General features: G+C 48.6%; 1 protein-coding gene across 8 annotated transcripts in view; it reads right to left on the bottom strand.

The window, feature by feature from the left end:
* Positions 1–21510, bottom strand: part of ATP6V0A1 (ATPase H+ transporting V0 subunit a1) — a 33922-nt gene extending 12412 nt beyond the window's left edge. The window contains exons 1-21 of one of the 8 annotated variants that reach the window (XM_027896015.1): positions 21486–21510; positions 21181–21328; positions 20978–21056; positions 20617–20714; positions 19937–20065; positions 15808–15911; positions 14922–15048; positions 13565–13647; positions 12854–12947; positions 11336–11548; positions 10534–10684; positions 10171–10310; positions 9240–9397; positions 8700–8790; positions 8283–8401; positions 7771–7987; positions 7105–7212; positions 4078–4185; positions 3495–3512; positions 1999–2116; positions 1572–1743 (exon numbers count right to left, since the gene is read on the bottom strand). In XM_027896015.1, coding sequence (XP_027751816.1) covers positions 1572–1743; positions 1999–2116; positions 3495–3512; positions 4078–4185; positions 7105–7212; positions 7771–7987; positions 8283–8401; positions 8700–8790; positions 9240–9397; positions 10171–10310; positions 10534–10684; positions 11336–11548; positions 12854–12947; positions 13565–13647; positions 14922–15048; positions 15808–15911; positions 19937–20065; positions 20617–20714; positions 20978–21056; positions 21181–21297 — 2444 coding nt within the window. In that variant the 5' untranslated portion in view covers positions 21298–21328; positions 21486–21510. Of the gene's footprint in view, positions 1–1571; positions 1744–1998; positions 2117–3494; positions 3513–4077; positions 4186–6297; positions 6367–7104; positions 7213–7770; positions 7988–8282; positions 8402–8699; positions 8791–9239; positions 9398–10170; positions 10311–10533; positions 10685–11335; positions 11549–12853; positions 12948–13564; positions 13648–14921; positions 15049–15807; positions 15912–19936; positions 20066–20616; positions 20715–20977; positions 21057–21180; positions 21406–21485 lie in introns of those variants that run through there. The other 7 variants (XM_027896020.1, XR_003572587.1, XM_027896014.1 and 4 more) reach the window with 7 other exon arrangements.
* Positions 21511–21908: the final 398 nt, after the last annotated feature.

The following is a 21908-nucleotide window of genomic DNA, read 5'->3' as shown; positions in this document are numbered from 1 at the left end:
TCCAGGTATCTGTGAGCCGTATCCATAGGTGCAGATTGTGGTTATTAACACAAGACAGGTACCTCCCCAAAAACATGCTTTCTGCTCTGAGTCAATCCCTGTGGGTGCCAAAGGAGCCTGCCCAGAGCAGCTGCTCAGAGCTGCTCCCCACAAACAGCCGTGCAGCTCCACAGCCCGGAGAGGCCAGACCCTGGAAATCCTCTAAACCCACAGGGAATTGCAGAGCAAACCCTCCAAATGTGGAGTTACAGCACTGCTGCTCTCTGCTCTCCTCGGACTGCTCTCAGTGCCCGGCAGGGTCCGTGGGGCTCCTGCTGTGGCTGCTGCAATGGCCCCGGGGTGACAGCAGGGAAAGAGGGTGAGGGCCCTCTGTCCAGCCAGAGAGGAGCTCTCGAGTGACTGCTAGGGAGGGTTCAGGCTGGATGCCAGGAAAAACAGAGGCACCATCCAGCAGCCATTTCCAGCAGTGCCCCCCCTGCTCCCTCAGCACAAGATGGCTTCGCCCCGGGATCCCGGGGTCAGCTCAGCCCGCTGGGTACAGACACACAGGAGGGCCAGGACACCCCCAGCCTGCCCAATGCAGAGGGCAAAAGGCCAAAGTTTTCCTTCCACACAAGCAGGGGAAAAGTCCAAAAAGGCTGATTTTTTTTTTCACCCCCCTTTTTTTTTTTTTTTTTTTTAAAGGCACTGCACCCTTCGCACTTACAAAACTACTTTCAGAGAGCGCTCCCAACCTTTCCTTCCCATTTAAGCAAGACAGAATATTCCTTGTGATCTGCATGGGACTTCCCTTTGCACTTCTGACCCCCCAGGAAATCAGCAGCCTGAGGAGGTGGCAGCTGCCTGAACCCCACAGAGGCACAGACTCCCCTACACTTCAGGCTGAGCAAACCCCACTCCCACTTGCTCCTTTGATTCCACCAGTCCACTAACCAGGGAATCTGAAGTGGAACAATAAGTGCTCTTAAACATGGATTAGAGAAAGCTCTTGAACACTTTCCATACTTGGGAGCAGAGTAATTCCTTCTGCTTTGCTGGCTGCATACACAGGAGCTCAGTGATCATGGGAAAGGAGCTGCAAAAGCAGCTGCCAAAAGCAAGACCAGCAAAAACTCGCTGCCATCCCACAGCACCCTGAGGGCAGAAGGCAAAGCCACTCCTGTCCAAGGCAAGGTCTTATGATGACAAATAAGAGCACGAGAAGGAAACTGCAGTCAGTGGCTACTGTACATGGAGGACAACAAAGACAGGAACCAGGGAAAAGACCAAAAGACAAAATGAGAAAGTCCTGTTGAAAGCCACAAGCACACTGATCTGCCCAGAGCCTCCCTACCCCCCCCCAGTCTCAAAGCTTAGGTCCTAAAGTTTTAGCCTTTTAGTGCTTATTTTTAAGCAGAGCTCAGTTACTCTCCGCAATTTCTATGCAACAAATCACAAGACAGGTACTGCTCTACCAACAGGATTGAAATCTGGCTCTTTTAAAGACCTTCTGCCTTTCTGCACGGTCCAGGTGACATTTACTTTCTGCCTATGAAGAGCTCCCCAAGTTTCTGGACGTCCCAGTGACTCACCAGTGCAAACGCAGAGCGTGGAGGAAGGCTGAGAGCCCCTCCATGACCAGCAGAATGGCCACTGTCAGGGTGGCAAAAGCAGCAAAGATGAAGAAGAGGCCGAGGCCTCCCCCCAGGCTCCTCACGCTGAGGCCAATGTGGATCACCATGGTCCAGAGCACCTCCGAGAGCTCTGCCAGGAGAAAGGGCAGGAGAGAGAGGGCTCGTGTCAGCGGGAACAGGGGGGGCTGCAAAGCCAAAACTAAAGTCAAGCTCCCTCCCTCCATCCCGTTCGGCAGAGCTGTGGGGGCAGCCCCTGTGTGGGGCTCGCTGCTCGTTCACACACACACAGAGCTGAGCCCTGGGAGGCCCCTGGTGTTCCTGCCTCCCCCTGCGTGGGGGGAACAGCCCCACGGACCCACACCCAAGCCCCGGCAGGGACACTCACGCGCGTGGGCCAGGCTGAGGGCCCAGAGCCGCAGGTAGGACGCGGTGTTGGAGATGCAGCCCAGGCAGTACTCGATGGTGTGGATGGCCTGGTACACCACGGTGTCGCCGAAGTCGAACTGCAAAGGGGAACCACAGGGTGAGGGGAGCCGGGAGCCCTGCGAGGGCCAGCCAGGCAGGGACACGGGCAGGGGAACCTGCTTGCTATCACCAAGGACACCATGTGTGACGCTGCACGCTGACACTGTCTGCTCCTGGCTCAGCCACGTCACTTTTGTAAATGCAAAACGTCTCGCCGGGTTTTGCAGGACGGCAAGTGCTGTGACTCGAATATTGTTTATGCATTCTGGCACATGGAAGTCAGATATTCCAAATCCATCCACGGGCTTAGCCAGGGAAAGACTGTTCAGCAGAAGATGGTGTTGGAGTGAATTCCCCAGTACCTCAGAGGTGCCTCTATGGGAAGGAGTCAGTGCTCCAAGCTGTGCTGTGTGTGCCTTTGCTAAAGAAGCAACAGGAGCATTTTTTGAAAGCAAAAACAATGCATGAAGCTATCCTGAAAAAAGTCACATCTGTGCACCGTTCACTGGCGAAGTCTCTGTGTCTTGGTAATTTTCTGCATTAATAAAAGAAAAACTTACAAGGAAGTCTGCCATGTAGGGCAGTTTCTTATTCTGCAGCTTGGGAAAGCATTCCTTGCATTCTGGATTTAATCCGTGCTTCAGAAACTGCTCAGATTTAAGTGAACATGATGTTTTAAATACATCCAGTGACTAATGCTCTAGGCACGAACACAAAGCTATTTATATTCTTATTTCTCCCCCAGCATATCCAAGGCAATAAATATTTCAAACAATTCAGTTAAATTAGCAGTCAAAAGCCTTAATTCTTTCTCCACAGAATGCGACCTGTGAAGTTCTTCAGTTCCAGCCCCTGCATCCACGAGCTGGGAGGCAGCTCTGGGAATGTGGGAAATGTGGAATGTTTAAACAATGACTGTTCACAGCCCTGAGTGCCTGAGAGAGTTCTCTTTTGCACAAAGCCTCTGCCCAGTTCACCTGCTGAACTACAAGAAACTGGACTGGTTGTGCTGTATTTGCTCACTCAGTCAACCAGTACCATCCTTAACATGGCAGATCTTTTGAGGAAAAACAGTTTACTGCAGCACAGAATTACCAAAGACACAACATAAGGCAACCGAGACTTCTCCAGAGGCTCAAAAGTGAAAACTTTTCAGTTTCAGACCTCCAGCTGAGCAGCTTCCCAGGTAACTGGGAATGACCTGCAGACAGGGGATCAGACAGACAAGTTGTATAGATGAAGTAATTAAAAGTCTGTTAATGTATGCATGTATGAATTAAAAACGGCCTGTGACACGTAAACAGCAAGATCTTTTTGAAAACAAGATGCTGTGACATAACATGTTCAATTCAGCACGTTTTACATCGATGGGAAATGGCCCAGGTACACATGAAGGCAAAGCTGCTGTGCTCTTACCACCTCGTCCTCTGTAGGCTTGAAAACACAAATTTACATTTAGTTCAGTGTCTCGATCACATTAATCACGAACACATTCAGCAATTCCCTCCTAAACACGCCACGGAAAGCAGTAACACATCCCATGCACTACAGAGGCAGGATCTGCTGCAGTCGTTCAGAGGCATCAGAAAACTCCCAAACTACGTGAGATGATTGCTTTTCTCCTCTCCCAGAGGAAAGGGAAGTAATTAATATTACCCCCAGCAGTCAAAATGAATATATATAAGCAAGATTTCAGTGCTGCAGAAATACAGCCCCTGGATTTCCAGGGGCATGGGAGAAGCAGGTAACACCCCCGAGATAGTGGCTCCTCGTCATGGGGACAAACAGAGCCACCATCTCCCATGATATGCAAATTATGCTGCTTTTTCTGGAGTCCCATGAGTGACCAAGAGACAGTCAGTGAAAAAACTGCTACGAAAACACTTCACTGGGAACGTTGCTGTTCAAACAGCACGGAAAAATGAGTAACTTCAGTCCCAGCGAGCTCATCCTGCTGCCGAGTGCAGTGCCCTGAGAGCGAGGATGCTCAGGTGCTTACCTCTTCCCCCTCCTCAGAATGGGTAGATAACTGGTCATGTTGAATGATCTCAGCATCCTCCTCCGTTGGGCCATTGCCCACCCGGATCCCACCAAAGTTGTGCGTGCCCTGACACATGCAGAAAAGAAAGAGCAAAGTGTTGTTCGGGTTTTAGTGCAAAAGTGCAGGTTTCTCATGACTTCATGTGCAGCAGCAGCAGCTCACAGAGGAAAACAAAATATTAAGTATTAAGGCCCAGGTTAAGGCAGGTACAATTCTATTTCCCAGCTCGGATGGGAAAGGTGCTGATTCCTGCTGGGGCTGGGGAAAAAAAAAAAAAATAGGTCTGTCTGAATGAATCTTTGGTACATTTCTACAGTGTAACTACAACCCTGAGGACAATCTCTCAGAGATCATTTGCTGGCTCTGACATGCAAAAGCTCATGTCCTCCCCAGCATGGCTGGCCAAACACTGACACATCACTGCTGGGTCCTGGAGGAGGTCACAGAGCAGAACACACTGACACAAACACACACTCACTCACTCCCACCAGCCCCAGGCACACCAACACCACATGGGAAACCAGACCTTCCCTGCTTGGAAGCTGCAAGCAGCTCTTTTTACAGACATTTGCTCTGACATTCAGCATCTGACCCTCAGCTGCACCTCCAGGACTCCAAAGGGAAAAGAACAACCCACAGACTCAGCCGAAACATTGAAACCAGGAGCAGTTCCCACCTGACCCCTGCGAGTCTGACCCCCAGAGAGGGAAACTCCACCACCACAAATAGAAACAAACCCTCTGTCCAGTTCCAGCACTGTCCTGGGTCACCTGGGGCATGGGATGTGACCAAGCTGACCCACCACACCCGGACTGCAGAAGTTCAGGGATGCCCATGCAGACCAAGGAGGCTGAAGGTCCTGTGACCTGACACTTGCACAGACCTGCAGAACAGCTGCTCAGAGTTCTTTTACCTCTTTTGTTCTTATAAGCCTGCTTTTATTTTAGGCTGAACTGTAAATTTGCCCAAAACGCCGTATGTGAATGAAAGATTTTGTCAGGTTTCTAAAAACAAATCAGGTAGGTGTTTATACTCTGAATAGAAATAAATTAAAGGAAACCCCCACGTTTTCAGCTAAGACAATGCTTTCATTAGGATTTTCAGCTTCTCTGAAACATCAGAAGTCACTGATGACTCATGTCAATACCCTATTTATGTATTTCTAGCCTGTGTGAATTTGCACTTCTGCAGCTTCTCCCTTGCACCTGACTTGTATCCATTCCCTGTAAACCATCCAGCCTAAACACAGCTCCAACAACTCCAATTATTTACTCGATCCTTCTAAGCACACCTCACACATGACCTCCCCTTGCAGTTTCCTGATGGAGATGCACTTCACACACTGGATGGATCATGCACAAAAGATCCATTTTCACGCCTGACATTTCCGTGAGGAAATTAAAATGTCACGAGAGAAACAGCTAAACCGTCCCTTCCGGCACCTCTGGCACGTGGAGAGCCTGATGTGCTTCACACAGTCAGTGAGATTCACACTTTCTAGTCAGCCAGGCAGCATTCACAACTAAAACCAAGGCGAAATAGGCAGCACTGGGGGCAGGACCAAGTTCTGGGGGGCTGCCACAATCCCCACCAGAAAGCTCTGGCAGGAAAGGGCCGTCTCTAGGCTTAGACACGTAAGTCAAAACAACTGCCACTGAGAGGCTTGTTTGTGCCCAACCATTTTATAAGAGCTTCAGGTCAAAGTGTGTACAGGGCAGAGGTGTCACAAATCTAGTGATTTACTGACACAGAGTTGCTGGAGGCCATCACATCACCTGTGTGTTTGGGAACGTGTAATGCAAACGGAAATGCTGCACCGAGAAGAATCCTAACCTATCTTAAGCAAATATGCCAGAAAAGGAAAAAAAGGGGGAACTTAACCTGGGGGGATGTGGTAGCAGGAATTCCTGTGCTGCTCTGCATGTTGGATTCAAGCAGCACCCCTGCAAGGAATTGTCTCTGTGCACACGCAGCTATCATCCTCCAGCCCGGGTGTTCATCCAGAATGTATCAATTTGGCTGAACTTTGCTCTTTCCAAGAGAAAGTGTTTTTTTCACCCTAAAGGTGCACTTGCCATTCCCTTACGATACTCAAGATACATTCCATGCTCCCCTGATAACCAGACAGAAAGCCAGCTCCCATCTGTAATGCATCAGGCGAGTTTGAAGAGCACTCACTGTTGCAGCCGCTGCTGCCTCGAGCGCCTGCGCGTTCGTGCTGCCCTGGGCCTCCTCGGGCTGCCCCTCCTGGGGGTGGACGGAAGAAGAGAAAGGGAGGAGGAGGAAAAACAAAAAGAGAAAGGGAGACGAATGGAGGGGACATGGGAGGATGAAAGATGGTCAGAGAAGGGAGAGGGAGTGTCCGTAACTGAACTGATCTTTGACTCGCTGCACATCCTCACAGCTCCGCCCGACGTGCGGGGAGGACTCGCACGAGTGCCACGTTCCTGCACCTCACACACAGGTACTCCACAGTGCAGCTGGAAACCTACAGAGCACGCCAGCAGACCACCTCTCACACGACTGTGGAAGTTTGTTTTTCCTTAGAGTTGTTATGGTTTTTTACTACCCAAACTGCTTTAACAAAGATAGCTGAGAAGTCTGCGAGCCAAGCCCGTCTCTGTTTCTCATCACTGGGAAATTGCCAGCCTAGTAGCCCAGGCACAGAAGTGCATTCAGCAGCCAGTGAGATTGTTCCTAAACCAGCTGCCAAAGCCCCCAAGCCAGAGACACTGTTCTGATCACTACCAACATAACGGGGTTTTTAAAAGCGGGTTTGATGCTGGATCCAGATCTGGGAAGCAGGCAGGCAAACACTCTGTCTCCACTAACACCCACCTGCCTGTATGCCCAGGAATATGCAAAAACACTTTACAGTTCTCAATGCAGTGTGAACCCATGTATCCAAGCTCGAGATGGAAAACACAGCTTTTCAACCAAAATTAGTTTTCATGTGGAAAATATAAGGGGGGGGGGGTCACCCACCAAGTGTTTTCTCCTTAAATACTGCTGGCGAAGGACCAGGGGTTTGGCCACCAGCATCCACGGAACACACAGCAATGCCACCACCACGAGGAAGCACTGGAGCCCCTTCTGCAAAAGAAACAAGTCTCAGGTGATTCAATGGCAGCCACTGCTCAAACACACACAGATCCCAGCAAACACGGCTGAATTCCCAGTATGCGGACGCTTCACTACATCTCCCTTCTGGGAACAGCAAGATGAGCTGTACTTAATGCCTGCAGCTGCCCCCACTGACTGGATACTGCATTTAATGCTGAGACTGGGTTAGATTAGGGAAAAATCCAAAAGATCCTGCAGGGAATGGGAATTTGACAGGCGTTTGATAGTGCTAGAAGGAGACAGTGTAGGTGTTGGTGTCTGAGCTAAGCTGAGAGGCACCATGTTGCAGAGACTGAGCGATACTCCTAATTGCTTTCCACTATTAATCAGGATTTAAATGTTCTGGAGCCACAGCTGACATTCTCAGACTGATCTAAATTCCTGGTATAGGGATTATTCCTTCCTTCAGAAACCCACTGTCACAGAGGAAAAATGTTTCACACTTCATTTCACAATTACCACAAGGTCAATGAAATGCTCCAATATCACAAAGCATCTCTGATCCTGTTTTTTAGCAAGAGCACGCACCTGACCACTATAAAGCATCTTATTACTGGTATCCTCATAGGAGAACAGAAACATGTTGATAAAGTGTATTAAGAGGCTCGGTGCTTCCTTGGATGTGTGGGCATCATAGGCTGTCCACTTGTAAAAGATGAGAATAACAAGGTATCCAAAGAGGGAGGACATGAAAATCATTTCTGGAATAAATCCAAGGTATATGTTCAGTGGCTTCTTAAAATAGCTACAGGGAAAAAAAAAAAAGAGAGAGTTTAATATTACATTTCTTTAGAATTAGGGCAAAAGCATTTAGTGAGAGCATGAAGAATGTCTTTGGAATGACAACACAGGGACTCAGCAGTTCAACAACAGCTGGGCCAGAGCACAGGAGCTGCCTCACACAAACAGCCAGAAACAACAGCACTGCACCTTCCACCAGGAGGTGAGGGCTGACAGGCTCCAGCATCTTAAACCAACACACACACGTGATTCACAAAGACGTTCCCCTCAGCACGATAAAAACAGAGCAAAACACTTACATGTGGTTGAGGAGACTCAGTGCGACCCCAAAGAGCATCTGGAAAATGCCAAGGATCACGGACATCTTCATCTTGAAGGAGTTGAGGAAGGCCAGCTTATTGCTGGCAATATTCCAGATCTGTGAAAAACAACACCCAGTCAAGGCAAACACTGGGGAAAAGGAAAACAGGAGAAGGAAAATGCTCCCTTTGAGCTAAACAGTATGAATCAGCCAGGAAGTGTCAGGATGAAAGAGCAGGTTTTTAAAGCTGTGTTTGTCCCACAGATATCTTTTGGGGAAATGAGCAGACAAGCTTTTCTGCTGGGAACAATCTCATGGTGACTGAGTCCACCACTGAGAAGGAATCAAACCTGTTTTGATGGTAGCTCAAAAGCTGCAGGAAAAAGGTGGCTGTAGAGGAAGAATGAGCTCTTACCGGGTCAATGCCAAAGGGGTAGGGCCCACCAAACACTCCCTGGATAGCAGGATCCAGCTGCAGCAGGGGGGTGGTCTCCAGCAAGGCATCTCTGTTTGGGAATAACATTACACAAACATTAACACAAGCAATGCCATCCACTTTGTGTAAAAACTAACAACACTCTTCCCTTGTGAGAGCCCAGATTGAGAGAACTTTAAGGTTCCTATGCGGTCCCAGAGATTCTCCCAAATGAATAAAAAACCTGTTTCTCCACCTTTTACTCAGTATCACTGAGAAGACAGGTGCAGGGGACAGGAATCTTGCAATGTCTATGAGGAGGAAGGTGAGAAACTGCATTTTTACAAGTTTTCTGGGGGGAAAAAAAAAGAAACTGTTCCGCAACTTGATAGATATCGTCCCATTTACACCCCTCTTCCAATTCTATGCGAGACTGAGCTCAGAAGGTTTCGTTTTCCTGAACTGGGAGGACAATGGGGGAAGGACAAGTCACCTGCTTCTCACTGCCTGTCTTTATGTAGTTTCCAAGGGTTTACTCACGACCAGTTGCCTTTAGTGAACATTGGCCGGACGCTCCACGAGGAACCGAACATGTTGAGGGACTTGGAGAAGCAGTCGTTGTAGATGAGGCCCGTGTACGTGGAGAAGAGCCCCATCAGCAGGATGATGTACCGACCACTGAACACCATGTTGAACATCTAGAGCAAAAACACAAAAGGAACAAAGAAGGTCCATGAGAACAGAGAAGGTCCCTCCTAGAGACAAACCAGGGAACTCGGTCTGCTGTGGGACAAACATCAGCCGTATGGACTGAGAGCCCAAAGTCTCTGTTTCTCCATGGCAAAGATTAAAGGGAGCAAGAGGGAGCAAGGCAGCACAGAATCTGATAACCAGGTGGTGTGGCTGTCCACAGGGAACCTGGGATTAGCTGGAGAGGATAAACTGAACTGCACAGAATGATGCAACCCCCAGCTGGCAGCGTGAGATCACAACCAGGCAGCACAGACCCTGTCAGCCTCCTCCATGCTCTGCCAGTGTATCTTGACTCTGGCTCAGCTCCTGTCAACCCTGAGCAAGCAAAACCCACCTTGAGCAGCAAATAGGAAGAATCTTGGAGACAGGATATAACACACACAGAAACCGGGGGTTTTGCAGTGACTGAACCCCATTATGATCCAACTAAATTTGGGGTGACACCAGCTTATCTACTACACTTGTTAATTTCCTGCAGACAACAGAAAGGAATAATTTTCTATAAATATCTGAAAGAAAAAACAAGGAAACTCAACACTATTATGAAACTACACTACTCAAGTCTGTGCTCCTCAGGCTTCCCAGCCTGTTCACGTGCTTCACAAATTCCAGAGGAGGAATAATGTGCATTGCCAACTCCATGGGAAATGGATGGGAGTAAACCAAGCAGCAACTCTTTGTTTTGAAATGCAAATCTCAGCACGATCTGCCACTTCACCTCATTGTCACTCTTCTGGGACAGAATCCGGCTTTCCCTCACCACCATCCAGACAGCAATCAGAGTCATCAGGATTCCGTGGCCAAAATCCCCAAACATCACAGCAAACAGGAACGGGAAGGTGATGATGGTGTAGGGTGCTGCAAGGGAAGAGAGATGACAGTCCCAGGGCATCGTGAGTCAGCCCAGATTCACCACGGTACAATCCAGGCAATTTAGCAATAAAATTACACAGCTTCCCCTCTGCTTCTGAAAGCTGTTGAGTCTCTATTAGAAATTTCCACACAAGTCAGACAGTACAGAGAAACACCATTCCTAAAAAACTGAGATGGGTGTCTCGGACCGTTTCAAGTCTGAATTTACCTGGATTTATTTCCCGATATGTCCCAATGCCGTAAGCATCAACAATGTTTTGAAAGCCAGCAGTAAACTTATTTGTTTTGTTGTAGGTGGGTGGGGTCTGGTTAGTTTGCATCCTGTTTAAAATAGACGGGACGGTGGATCCGCTGTGCTCCTGTTTGGAAAAAAAAACAAAGGGAAGATCAGTAAACCCACCCTCGGAGCACCAGGGGAGAGTCTGCCATGGCTTTCCTGCTGGCACTTGCAAAACTGCAAGCTTGCAGTGTGCTTGCACAATGAGACACTGGAGCAGCTGAGGAAGGCTGCCAGGATTCCACTGCTCTCCACTTTGCGTAGCAGGAGGAGAAGCACTTGGAGTAAGGGTGAACATTCCCTGCGTAGGACAGGCAAGAGAACTCATGAAAGAATTTGCTTGTTTTTTTAAAACAGCAAGTGAAAGGACTTCGAGACACCCAGCTCTCTTGTCCATCTGAGCAGAGGGTGAGCTTGCCAACATCCTGGAGAGCTCCTGTATCCAGACATCAAGACTACAGAGCACAGCCATGATAACTAAATGTACCAAAGGACTCACACACTGGAAAATCCTCACCAGTCCAGCATTCTCCTGAACTTAAACCTTTACACAACATACTTGTTACAACATTTACGAATAAATCATGATTCCTGGACGCCAAGTAAACTGTCCTCTGGGAGGGGCTGATTCCAACAGCCCAAGGGGATGGTTTTCAGAGGGTCACAATTTGGAAAAACCAATGAATCCATGCAGTGCTGCCACAGCTGTGCCACAGGCACAGCAGCTACTCACGGTGCCTCTCCTGAGAGCAAACTGGATGGAATCGAGGTCGGCAACAGGACACCAGACTTCAGCAATCAAGCACTTCTGTGTCACGTCGATGTTGCAGAGGTTCAGGGTGTGGTAAATCGCCTTCATCTTCCGCACTTTGATGAACCAGACCCGGATGTTTTTAGCAGCTGCCTGCAAAACCCTCTGGCGGTGATCCTCTGTTTGGTTCAGCACCTTGCAGAGAAGCAGGAGAAAGGTGAGGCCAAGGTGCACAAACAGGACAAGCCTCACCCACAGAGGATGGACGAGGATGCTCCCCTACCCCATGCACAGGCTGCCCCACACCTGAAGTCCATGCTGTAATCCCCATGTTAATTAATTCTGCTAAAGGGCCTGAACACTTTTTCCAGGGATGCTTTCTGATTACTTTCCTCCTCCAGCCCCAAGGTCAGCGGTTGTTTCAAACAATGAACTGTGCCAAGGCCACAGGGAACAATTACACCTCCACCCAGGTTAAAAGAGCAGAGGAGAGCTCCGCAAGTGAGGGGTTTGCTGCTTTGAGAAAACACATCAATTACCCTGAAAAACTTGTTTACTGAAGGGAAAAGGAGAAAGTGCTTCCTACTGAGGGTGTTTTCCAACTGGAACATATGGAACTCAGGCCAAGTCAGATTTCCAGAGTGGAAAGTCTTAGACTGCAGGGAAAGTGAGGACACAGAGCACATGTAGCTTTGAATCCTCCCAGATACATTGCTTGTGAGTTCTTGTCTACTTTCAAATTGCTGAACAGCTGTGCTACACAACTCCCACCTTGAGACACTTTCTGTATCAAATAAGCAGACCAAATTCAACTCTTTTTTTCCTTTTAATTTCTAACATAGTCGTAATTTTTGCCTGAAATCCCTTAAATCTTTCTGCATTATAACATACTGCCTTTCTTCCCTGAAGCAAGCACCAGGTATTTCAGAACTGGCACCCAGGAGATCTGGGTGCTGATTACTTTTTACCAACACTCAGGCTGCTGCACAAGAGATTAGTTGTAAAGCAGAAGCTCTTCAGGACAGCACAACGTGAAAATACGAAGACAGGCAGAAAAAAGAAGAGCTAAGTTAATGTTAGCATTGTTATCTCAGCTTGGAAAAAAACGTTTAAATGTTTTTCAAAGTACTTGCAGATGAAACAGACAATTACACAACACGCTCTCAGAGCCTTACAGCACACAGGATCTCCTCACACATGCGTGTTCCTCTTTGCTCCCTGGTATGGAGTTCCCTTTACTTACTTGCAGAGAATGAACTGCTCAGCCCTCCAGAAAGATCAAACCACCCCCCTTCCAAACCCTGACACAGAAACAACTGAGCAGCCTCCGAACATCTCTCTTGGCACTGCTGAGCTGCTGGTCTCGAGCTACCTGGAGCTGAAAACAAGGTCATCTAACAGGGCCAAATTTCCTCCTGTTTTAATAGGATCCAAAGAAGTTTTCAGCTTTGTCACTAAATAAAAAAAAGAAAGGAAGGCCATTGACCCCAGTTATTTTACCATCTGAAGATCATCAATTCTGGTATTGACACCAGAAGCCATTTCCTTCCGCTCCTGGGGTGTTTCTGGGCACGGGTAGAGGGAGGCCCGGAACCTGGAAGACAGGGAAGCATTTCAATGACAGAGATGGAAAGATCAATTGGTCAGGGCTGAGCCTGAGCTTAGAAATAAAGCCAGAAACACCTTAAGAGAAGTTTCTGATCAGCAGAGACTGCCAAGCAGAGCTCCAGTCTCTAAATCACGGGGGTTCTTAAGTTTGCTTTAGGTCAAAACAGAAGCTGTGCTAAAGAAAACAGAAGTGAGAGAGAATCCTCTGTTCCCTGTGCTCCCAGTGTCTCAGGGCACTGTCACGAGGCTGTTCAGCCAGTGCAGGGGAATGCTGTCATATCAGTGCAGCTGCTGCAACAAGCACTCACTGTTGTCCCCTCTGTGAGAATATCCCACTGACATCCCACCAGGCCTGTCCCAGAGTTCAATACTCCCTTCGTTTTGGCATTCCCTAGCACAGCAGTTGTATACTTTGAGCATTACAGGCTGTGGAGGGGGAAGTTTGACTGTAAAATACGTTTCAGCTACTTATGGCACGTTTCATTTGCTGTCAAAATAGGTGCTCCTGCAGCCACTGTGAAATAAGGAGTTGAGAAATACCAGTATTAAGTCATGTCACTGTTCAAATAATTGAGAGCTGCCCAGCTGTCAAGACTTTCATACCCTTCACAGATCTTCTTGACTCTGTTCTTCAGCTGGTCACCTTGGAAGAAGATGATAAACACAGACTTGTGCACATAATCCCCCTAGGACAGAGGAAAGAATTGTAGAAATTAGCATCATAGCTAAATGCCAGAGCTCTCCTTTTCCTTCCACTTCTGTCCATCAGAGCTCAGGTGTGCACAGTGGGTCAAGAATGTACTTGAGTAACACTGATACAGTCACAAGGAGAGCGATTTGCTCAGCCTCAGCACAGAATACCTGCACTGTATTTGTGTTTACTGAAGCAAAACATCCCAGATTATCCATTATCGATTCTATGCAATACACTGAAAGGGAAAACCTGGGAAGACCTCCAAAAATAATGGAGATGCAATGAAATACTTATCAGCACTTAGTGCAGTCAGCTCACCTACAGAATCAAGCCAAAAGCTACAGAGTGAGTGAAGATAAGACGAAGGGGAGTTTAACCACTGTGGTTCCCAGCGAGGCTGGCGGCACATTCCTTGCACAGCTGTGTCCGTGGGGGCAGCCAGGGCCCCTTTCCTGCATTTGTTGACAAGTTATTGTTCTACCTTACTTAGGAAATTTTAACATAATGTTTCGAGAATAATTACATTAGGTGTAACCTCAGTTTAAGGAAGTTCTTCACAATAAGAACAAAGTCCCTCCAAGCAGACAGATGATTCCACAGGTCAGCTACCAGTGGTCGGAGGGACAGGGGAACACACCAGCCTTATGTGAGAAAGAGAGGTGTTACTGAACTTCACCTCCTGGGTCTTTTGTGTTCCAGGGCAGTCCCCATGCAGCCTCTACTGGGTAGGAGCAAGGGTTCCCCAAGTCTGGGCAGTGCCCGCTGGTTTGAGAGCAGAGGACACTGCATGTAAAACCAGGTCCAATCACTGTGTTTACATCTCTATCTTTACTAAATTTCTCAGGCGGACGTTTAAATTATCAGGTAGCAAATTAAGAAAAAATGAAAAGTCCAGGTTCAGGGTAAATGACTTTCAGATGTGACACACTGCCTGTGTCCCAAAGAGCCTCTTCCAAGGAGGATCACCAGTCAGTCCGAACTGCATACAGGAGCTGCACTTGCAGTTTGGGCCAGAGAAGTCACCAGGACCTGCTGCAGCTCACGTTTTGAGTTGTTTTCCCCTTTTCCACAGCATTCCCCATCCAGCCTGCTATTTTTGTTTCACTAAGAAGGGAAAAAAAGTTTGTTGCTAAAGCTCAGAGGCTGCAGCAGGTGCCGGGAAGGGACACGACCCAAACGTTTGCTTCAGGGAGCTCAGCGGGACACAGGCTTCAATCTACAGGCTGTTACACCTCTGAGGCTTCTGCACCCAACAGCCCCTGTTACCGTGGCGGGATCCTCCAGTGGGTTCTCGATCTCGGCCTGGCGCAGGAAGACGTTCCCGCGGCACACGCGCCACAGCATGCGCTCGAAGGTGGGGATGCGCTCGCGGTTGATCACACCAGCCACGAACCTGCCAGGGGGACAGCACAGATGTGAGGGCTGCACCCAAAGCACCCCTCCAGAGCCTCCCACCCAGCACACCGTCAGCATCACACTGAGAGCTACAAGAAGCTTGGTTTAACATCAGTTCCTTAGGCAAAACAGGAGGTCCTCTAAAAACGAACAACAAACCAGCTGCACGGGCTTGTTTTTTAACAGAACAAAATAATCTTTTTTTTTTAAAAAAACCCCACTGCTTATAGAAGAAACAAATGCATTTAGATATACAGTTTCTAGGCTCCATTTCCCAAGGGTTCTGGTACATTGGCTGCAAGGGTTAGAGCAGCCACGGCTGCCAGTGACTCTGCCCTGGGCTTCGTGCTTCAGAGCTCACCAGCCCAAACACCCACATCCAGATAAAGAATTACACACACGAAAGGAAGCCTGGAAGCAGCTGATAAAGAGAATATAGAACTATGCACTTATTTCAGAGCATTATGTGCTCACGGTAGTTACGACTTTCAACAAAGCTGTGAGAGCTCAGAAGGTCTCAAAAACAACCAGTTTTGGGATAGTTCACTGGTGCAGAGAAACATGTGAAGCCCAAACATGAACTGGTAAGTTAATGCAGGCAGGACAAGAGCAGAGAGCAACAGCTGGTTTTAGATCAGCTTTCATCTGCTTGGGGTGGAAAGTCCCACAGCTGTGATCAAATCATTGCTGATTCCACAGGCTCATAACCCCTAATCCAGCAACCCCAATGCCAGGTCAGAGCCCAAACTGCCATTACCCAAGTCGGAGTGGGGCACCTCTTCCCATCTCGCTCGGCTCCAGCAGTGAAGAGGATTCTTCCAACAAGTCTGGATCCGCCATCTGCTGATGATGCAATTCAGCCTGAATTCACAAATCAATTAATATCTAATGAAACCAGTTAGTGGCATGCAGGGAATGAGGAGCCAGGAGACAGTCGGAGGAGACAAAGAAAGAAAAGAAGGAAGAAAAGAAAGAACGAACATAAGACCGCAAAAGGAGGAACAAGATGACAGAAAAGACAGCAAGAATTACACATGGAAGGAGAAAAACAAGAGGAAAAGTGAAATGGCTCAGCAGGGCTTCCATACAAGAAAGGTTTGAGGATTGTTGCAACAAAGGGGTTGGGGGATATATAAGTCTGAAGAAAGGCAGAATTAAAAAAAATAAATTCCAAGTCTTAAGTACAAGTGATATTTTCCCAAGAACCATTTTTAATGGCACAAACCAGGGAAACACACTTGATTCTCATAGTTCCCCAGATATTAAATTAATTTACCCTTATTCACCATATGTCTCACCACCAGACACAACAGATGGGTTGCTTAGGGCAGGCTGGCGATGTGGCTCTTAGACAGCCAGGCATTAAAACAGGACAGTTTTACACTGTCCTTCGTTGCAACTCGTTTGCACGCTAAAATTCTTAGGAATACAGCCTGTAAGTGCCAGCAATTCAGGTCAAGGATGCTCAAATCACATCACTCTTACGCACCATCTTCACACTTGTTCAACCCCGCCTCGCGCTCAGTTCTACCTCTGCAGCTTCTATAGTGACATGCCAAAAATTATAGTTCCTGAGCACACCCAGAGGGTCAAAGTCTACCCTCTGTGGTAAACAGGAGGTCTTCCCCAGAGAGCCATCAAGGGAAGTCGCTGAAACACGGCGGAAGGCAGAGTTTGACCCGCGGCCACGCCGGATGCACACACACAGTGCAGCCTTGCAAAAGCGCAGCGACTCGGCCCCAGCTTCTCTATTTGGGCCACAGTTGCCTCAGAGTTTTAGTGAAAACGTCTCCAACGCTTTACTTGTCTGGCAAATAAAAGTGTTCGCCGCATACAAGAGTTTTTGCAAGGCTGACACCAAAGGCAGCTCAACTTGCCTGTACATACACTTGCTGCAGCTTACCAACGTCACACAAGGGAGGGAGCCCTTCCTTCAGCTTGGAAAGGCAATACGAGGAGCTCCTGATCCTCTCAGCTTTAGGGCAACTTGTTGCAACATCAGAAAGCGAATGAAAAGTTTTGCTTTGTGGAGAACGCAACCAAAATAAGAAAGTTTGGTACCCCAAAACGAGACACACAGACCAAACATCCTGGTGATCGTTTGACATCTCAATTTCAGGACGCTGAAGAACAGTCAAGTTACAACTGTAAGAGGCTTGTATTGTATTTACAGTCACCAAGACGCTGTCTGTTAATTTTTTGTGAGGTGTACCACGTTTCAGCAGAGGAAACATGAAAAAGGAAGGACAGCACACACGTGACAACTTTGGATTCATCCCACCTGAGAGAATTTGTTATAAATGTTTAACATTACCTTGGTCCCTCTGGGCTATGTGTCCTTTAGTCAGGACAAGTCCTCCTTTGAGGGGATGAAATTACAGAACAAAACAGTTTAAAATAAATGTAGGTTAGACCAGTTTTACTAAAATATTGAGACTACGTGCAAATGGAAGAACTATCCAGCTCCAGCGCAGGAAAACAGGGTTCTGGGAAATTTACTTTGAGTATGAGTTTTTACCAGCACCAAATAAAATGTCAGTTATTGTGGAGTGTTTTTACTGCATCAGGTCATTCAGGATTGGAACTCCCCTACATTTCCATGCCAGTAATCAAGAAGCAGACCTTTCCCTATTGAACAATTTTAAATTGCTTATTGTTCCCCTGATCAGCACCCTTAATCTCAAAAGAGGTTCATTTTCCCCATTTCTTGATTCCAGTCCTGCCCTGTAACAGCTCTGGATGCCCAACACAACCCAATACAATTCAAGCCCCTTCCAGGTCACAAAGAGAACAAAAATCAATGTTCACAAGAACTTAAAAGGATTCATGTCACCGTCTAACAATTAACCCAGAGCCAGACAGAAGTGACAGACGCAAAGCAAATAGAGAAAAGCAGATGGCAGAAGAGTCAGAGGGAGGAGGAGGGGACTGCATGCCATTAACCGTTACTTTTCCAGTCTTCTTTTACGCTCACACTCAGGAAAAAACTCTCAGAGAAATCTCTCCAGCTCATACCGTTCTTCATAAGCAAAGACAAGAAGACTGAGAAAAGGAGCATAATCATCAACATGGTGTGTTGGAACAAGAAATGGCTTCTCGGGCTGGAACGGTCACAGGAAGAACAGGGGAACATTTTGCCACCCTCCCTCCCCACCTCGTGCTCAAACTCCAGAGAGGAAACATCAAGCGTGAAGGAATTTGGAGAGCCAGCCATTTCTTGTGCAACTCATTACTATGAATAATACAATCTCAATTACAAGTCATTGAAGTCTTCAAGTGTTGAAGGTGCTGAGCAATGGCAGCCCGGGGAAAGGGAGCACTGGCCACTCTGGGATGGTAAGCAGAGGCACCAGGCACACGCCCTGGGCTGCTCAGGGCTCTCACTCGGCTGTTTGCTGAGCACAGCGTGAACTGAGGCAGGTTTAAATTGTCCACACCTATGTTCTACTGAACAACACCCATGAGTTGTTCAGCTTGCTTTTGCATAGAGCAGCACATGTTATCTGGTATCTTTTGTTTAACCACTACAGAAAACACTTATCAAAGAGGAGCAGAACACATCTAAGCTCCCTGTGGCCGGTTCATGTAAGGCTGCCATGAGCTCCCTTCCGTGGGTGACCTGACATGGACTGTTTAGAAAACTGATTTTCACCTTTAAACTTGGTATGATCAAACTGCACTGGAAGAAGAGCAGTGGGCAGCTCTCACCAGAGAGGACAGTCATTACCAAGGCCAGGTTGGATGGAGTTTGGAGCAACCTGGCCTAGTGGAAGGTGTCCCTGCCCATGGCAGGGGGTGGAAGGGGTGGAGCTCTAAGGTCCATCCCAATCCAAACTAGTTTGGGATTCTTTCTTGATACAAAAGTGCTCAGCACCAGCTGTACCTGATTTTACTTAATACTCAGAACAGGCAGTGGCACCTTAACACAGTAAAGTAATAGATTATCAGGTTAATACAAGTGTCCCTTGGACAAACGGGAAGTGAACATTCAACACTCGAAGACGACGTGTTTTTTTTTTGTACTGAAATCAACCCCACGACCCATCAACCCTCACATCAGCAGCAATATCTGTGTCAGCAGTGCCCACGACTGGTGGTGGCACGGGAACAACCCTGGTGCCTGAACAGGCAGCACCTTGTGCCAAAAACACCAAAAATCAATCCGTTAGATCAACGGCCTGAAGTGTGCAGGAGCCCAGAAAAACACACAGGAGCTGTCTGAGAAGACTGCCTACACAAGGAAGGGTTGTGTCTTCTCCCAAGCAGGATTTATGTCGGTGCCATGAATGACACTGGAGAAGCTCCTCTCAGATCCAGTGAAAGCTGCCAGGCCCAGCTGATAACTGGCAAGATGTCAAAGACTTTAAACAGCAGCTTTGCTCCAGAACTGACCCCTGAAAGCTTCAGGGTTTGATCAAAGGCTCAATTAAGTAATTATTACTTCAGAGGACTTTATATTATGACCCTGATTAGTTTCCACATAACAATTCAAAGGCTGAACACAAGTTCAGCTTGATTGTAACTCCTCTGCACGTGCACCAAAGGGACTCCAACCCACTGGGGACAGTACTCCCTGCAGCGCCAAATTTTGGGGCTGTTAATGAGCTTTAAAAAATGCTCATGTCTTAACTATTTTACACAATTTTTAAAGAAATCATTGCTTAACTAGAACAAACCCAAACCAGCATTGTAGGAGGTAAATCATGGGTAGCTGTGTGTTCTGCATGAAAAAATGGAAAACAATTTGACAAGCTTTCTTGAACAAAGCATAAAATGATCCTGCTGCCCAAACCAGCAACTGAAATATATCTGAGAATAAAAATGGTAATTTCTAGGAGAAGAACCAGCTCCCCGAGTGCTAACCCCCCCACCCCCGGTATTCTGACCTCATCAAAAAACTGCTGAGTTTTACGCAGTATAAATTTTAATTCTGTCAGCTCCAAGAAGTTTTTCTTCAGAGCCTCCTGATTGGTGTTGATTTCTTTAAGCTCATTTTCAATTTTCTCAAAGTTTGCCTGCAAGATGCGAGAAAGAGAAGGAAAAGGGACTTAAAGCAATTCCACAAGTAAGTGCTGTTCAGTCCAGCTACACACGGAAGCAGATGAGATACTTCACACCCCCACCTAATTTGTATGGAATTACAGGTGCGTCTCCACAGTGCTGTGGCACAGATCCAGATTTGCCACATTCTTTTCAGGCAACTACAGACTTCTCACACTCAGCCAGTCCTTTATGGACTGGATCTATGCAGCTTCTTCAAATCATTAAACCCCTGATAAACTTTATGACCCACCACCATAAATCATGTAGTTCCAGCAGGTTTTGGCTCATTTGGACAGTGAAATTCCTATTAAGCACTTTCACTTCTGCTTGGATAAACATAGAAGCAGCACAGAGCTGTGAGTCACACCCAGCCCATGCGAGGTGGCAGAGCCACATCCAGGGCCAGCTGGGGACTGAGACATTGCCCCTCTGCTGCTGAGCTCTGCAGGCATCGACCCATAGGGACAATTTTCCCTGTTTCCACTCAGAGTCAAACACTAGTCCAGTCTTAGCACATCATTACCTCCAGGTCAATCATGTCACGTGGAAAAGGCACCTCTGGGTTTTCCCCGGTGTCCATGATGGGAATATTAGCTTTTTTAATCTCCTTCTCCACAAACCCTGGGGAGACAGCATTGACAGTGTTAACCACAGACACTCCAGGGTCACCCCAACCTGCACCTGGCCCCATCAGTCCTTTCACCTCCTATTGTCTGACTTGGTCAGAGTTACCTTTCCAGGAGGCGAACCCCGTGCCCTCACCCCTCTCTTGCTCTGCTCCTAACGCTGCCCTGCAGCTTCTGCCTGCCTTGACTGGCTTATCAGCAAAAAACGCAGAGTCAGAGCCCCACCAGCCCCGGGGGGGAAGGAGGGGGGAAACGTACGGAGCTTGCGGTCCATCTCCTCACACCTGCGGACCTCATTGACGAATTTTCGGTGGAACACGTTCACGTCGGGGTTCAGCTGCGGGGAGAGACGCGGGGTCAGCGCTCCCCTGACCACCGGGCGGGGAGCTCCCGGGGGGGGGTCCCGATCCACACCCCCCCACCACCACCACCATCCGCCCGGGGTCCGCAGAGACACTCACGTCGCGGAACTGGACCTTGCCCAGCTCGCCCAGCTCGCTGACACAGCAGTACGCGGCCTCGGACTGCAGGAACAGCTGGGCCAGGGTCATCTCCTCGCTGCGGAACAGCTCCCCCATGGCGGCACCGCTCCCGCCGCGGCCTCTGCGGACAGCGGCACTGAGAGCCGGCACGGGGAAGGGGGGGGCAGCGACCGGGGCCTCCCCGCCGCCTTGGTCACGGCCCGGCTGTCCCCAAACCGTCCCCTCCCTTCCCGCTCCCCGTTCCCCGTTCCCGTTCCCCGTTCCCCGTTCCCCGTTCCCGGTACCCGCCGCTCCCCCTGCTGCTCCGGGCCGGGACCCGCCCGTGACGTCACCGCAGCGGCGTCACGCGCACGTCTCCTGGCGACGGCGCGCGGAGGGGGCCCCGCCCCGGAAGTGACGCTTAATGGGAAGGGAAGGGGGCGGGATCGGGGGGGGCCGCTGCTGCGGTGACGTCACTATCCCTTGTGCTACGTCATATGCCCTGCCACTTTATCTGGTTCTGTCCAGGCTGACCTATTCAGGCAGGATTTCAATTATTCCCACATGGAGACCCAGAGGCACGGGGATGTGCTGGAGTCATACATGGATGACAGGCCCAGGAGGAGCTCTGCTCCATGGGCACCCTGTCCTGTACCTGAAGCCCCCTGCAGGTGCCTGGGGAAGCCCACCCTGGAGCACTCCCAGGGACAAACAGCCTGCACTGAGGG

Source organism: Empidonax traillii, unplaced genomic scaffold, assembly GCF_003031625.1.
Source record: "Empidonax traillii isolate 1590-97213 ecotype Southwest subspecies unplaced genomic scaffold, ASM303162v1 scaffold476:size613836, whole genome shotgun sequence".
Classification (NCBI taxonomy): Eukaryota; Metazoa; Chordata; class Aves; order Passeriformes; family Tyrannidae; genus Empidonax; species Empidonax traillii.
Note: the sequence above shows the minus strand (reverse complement) of the source record. Positions and strands in the feature narration are given on the sequence as shown.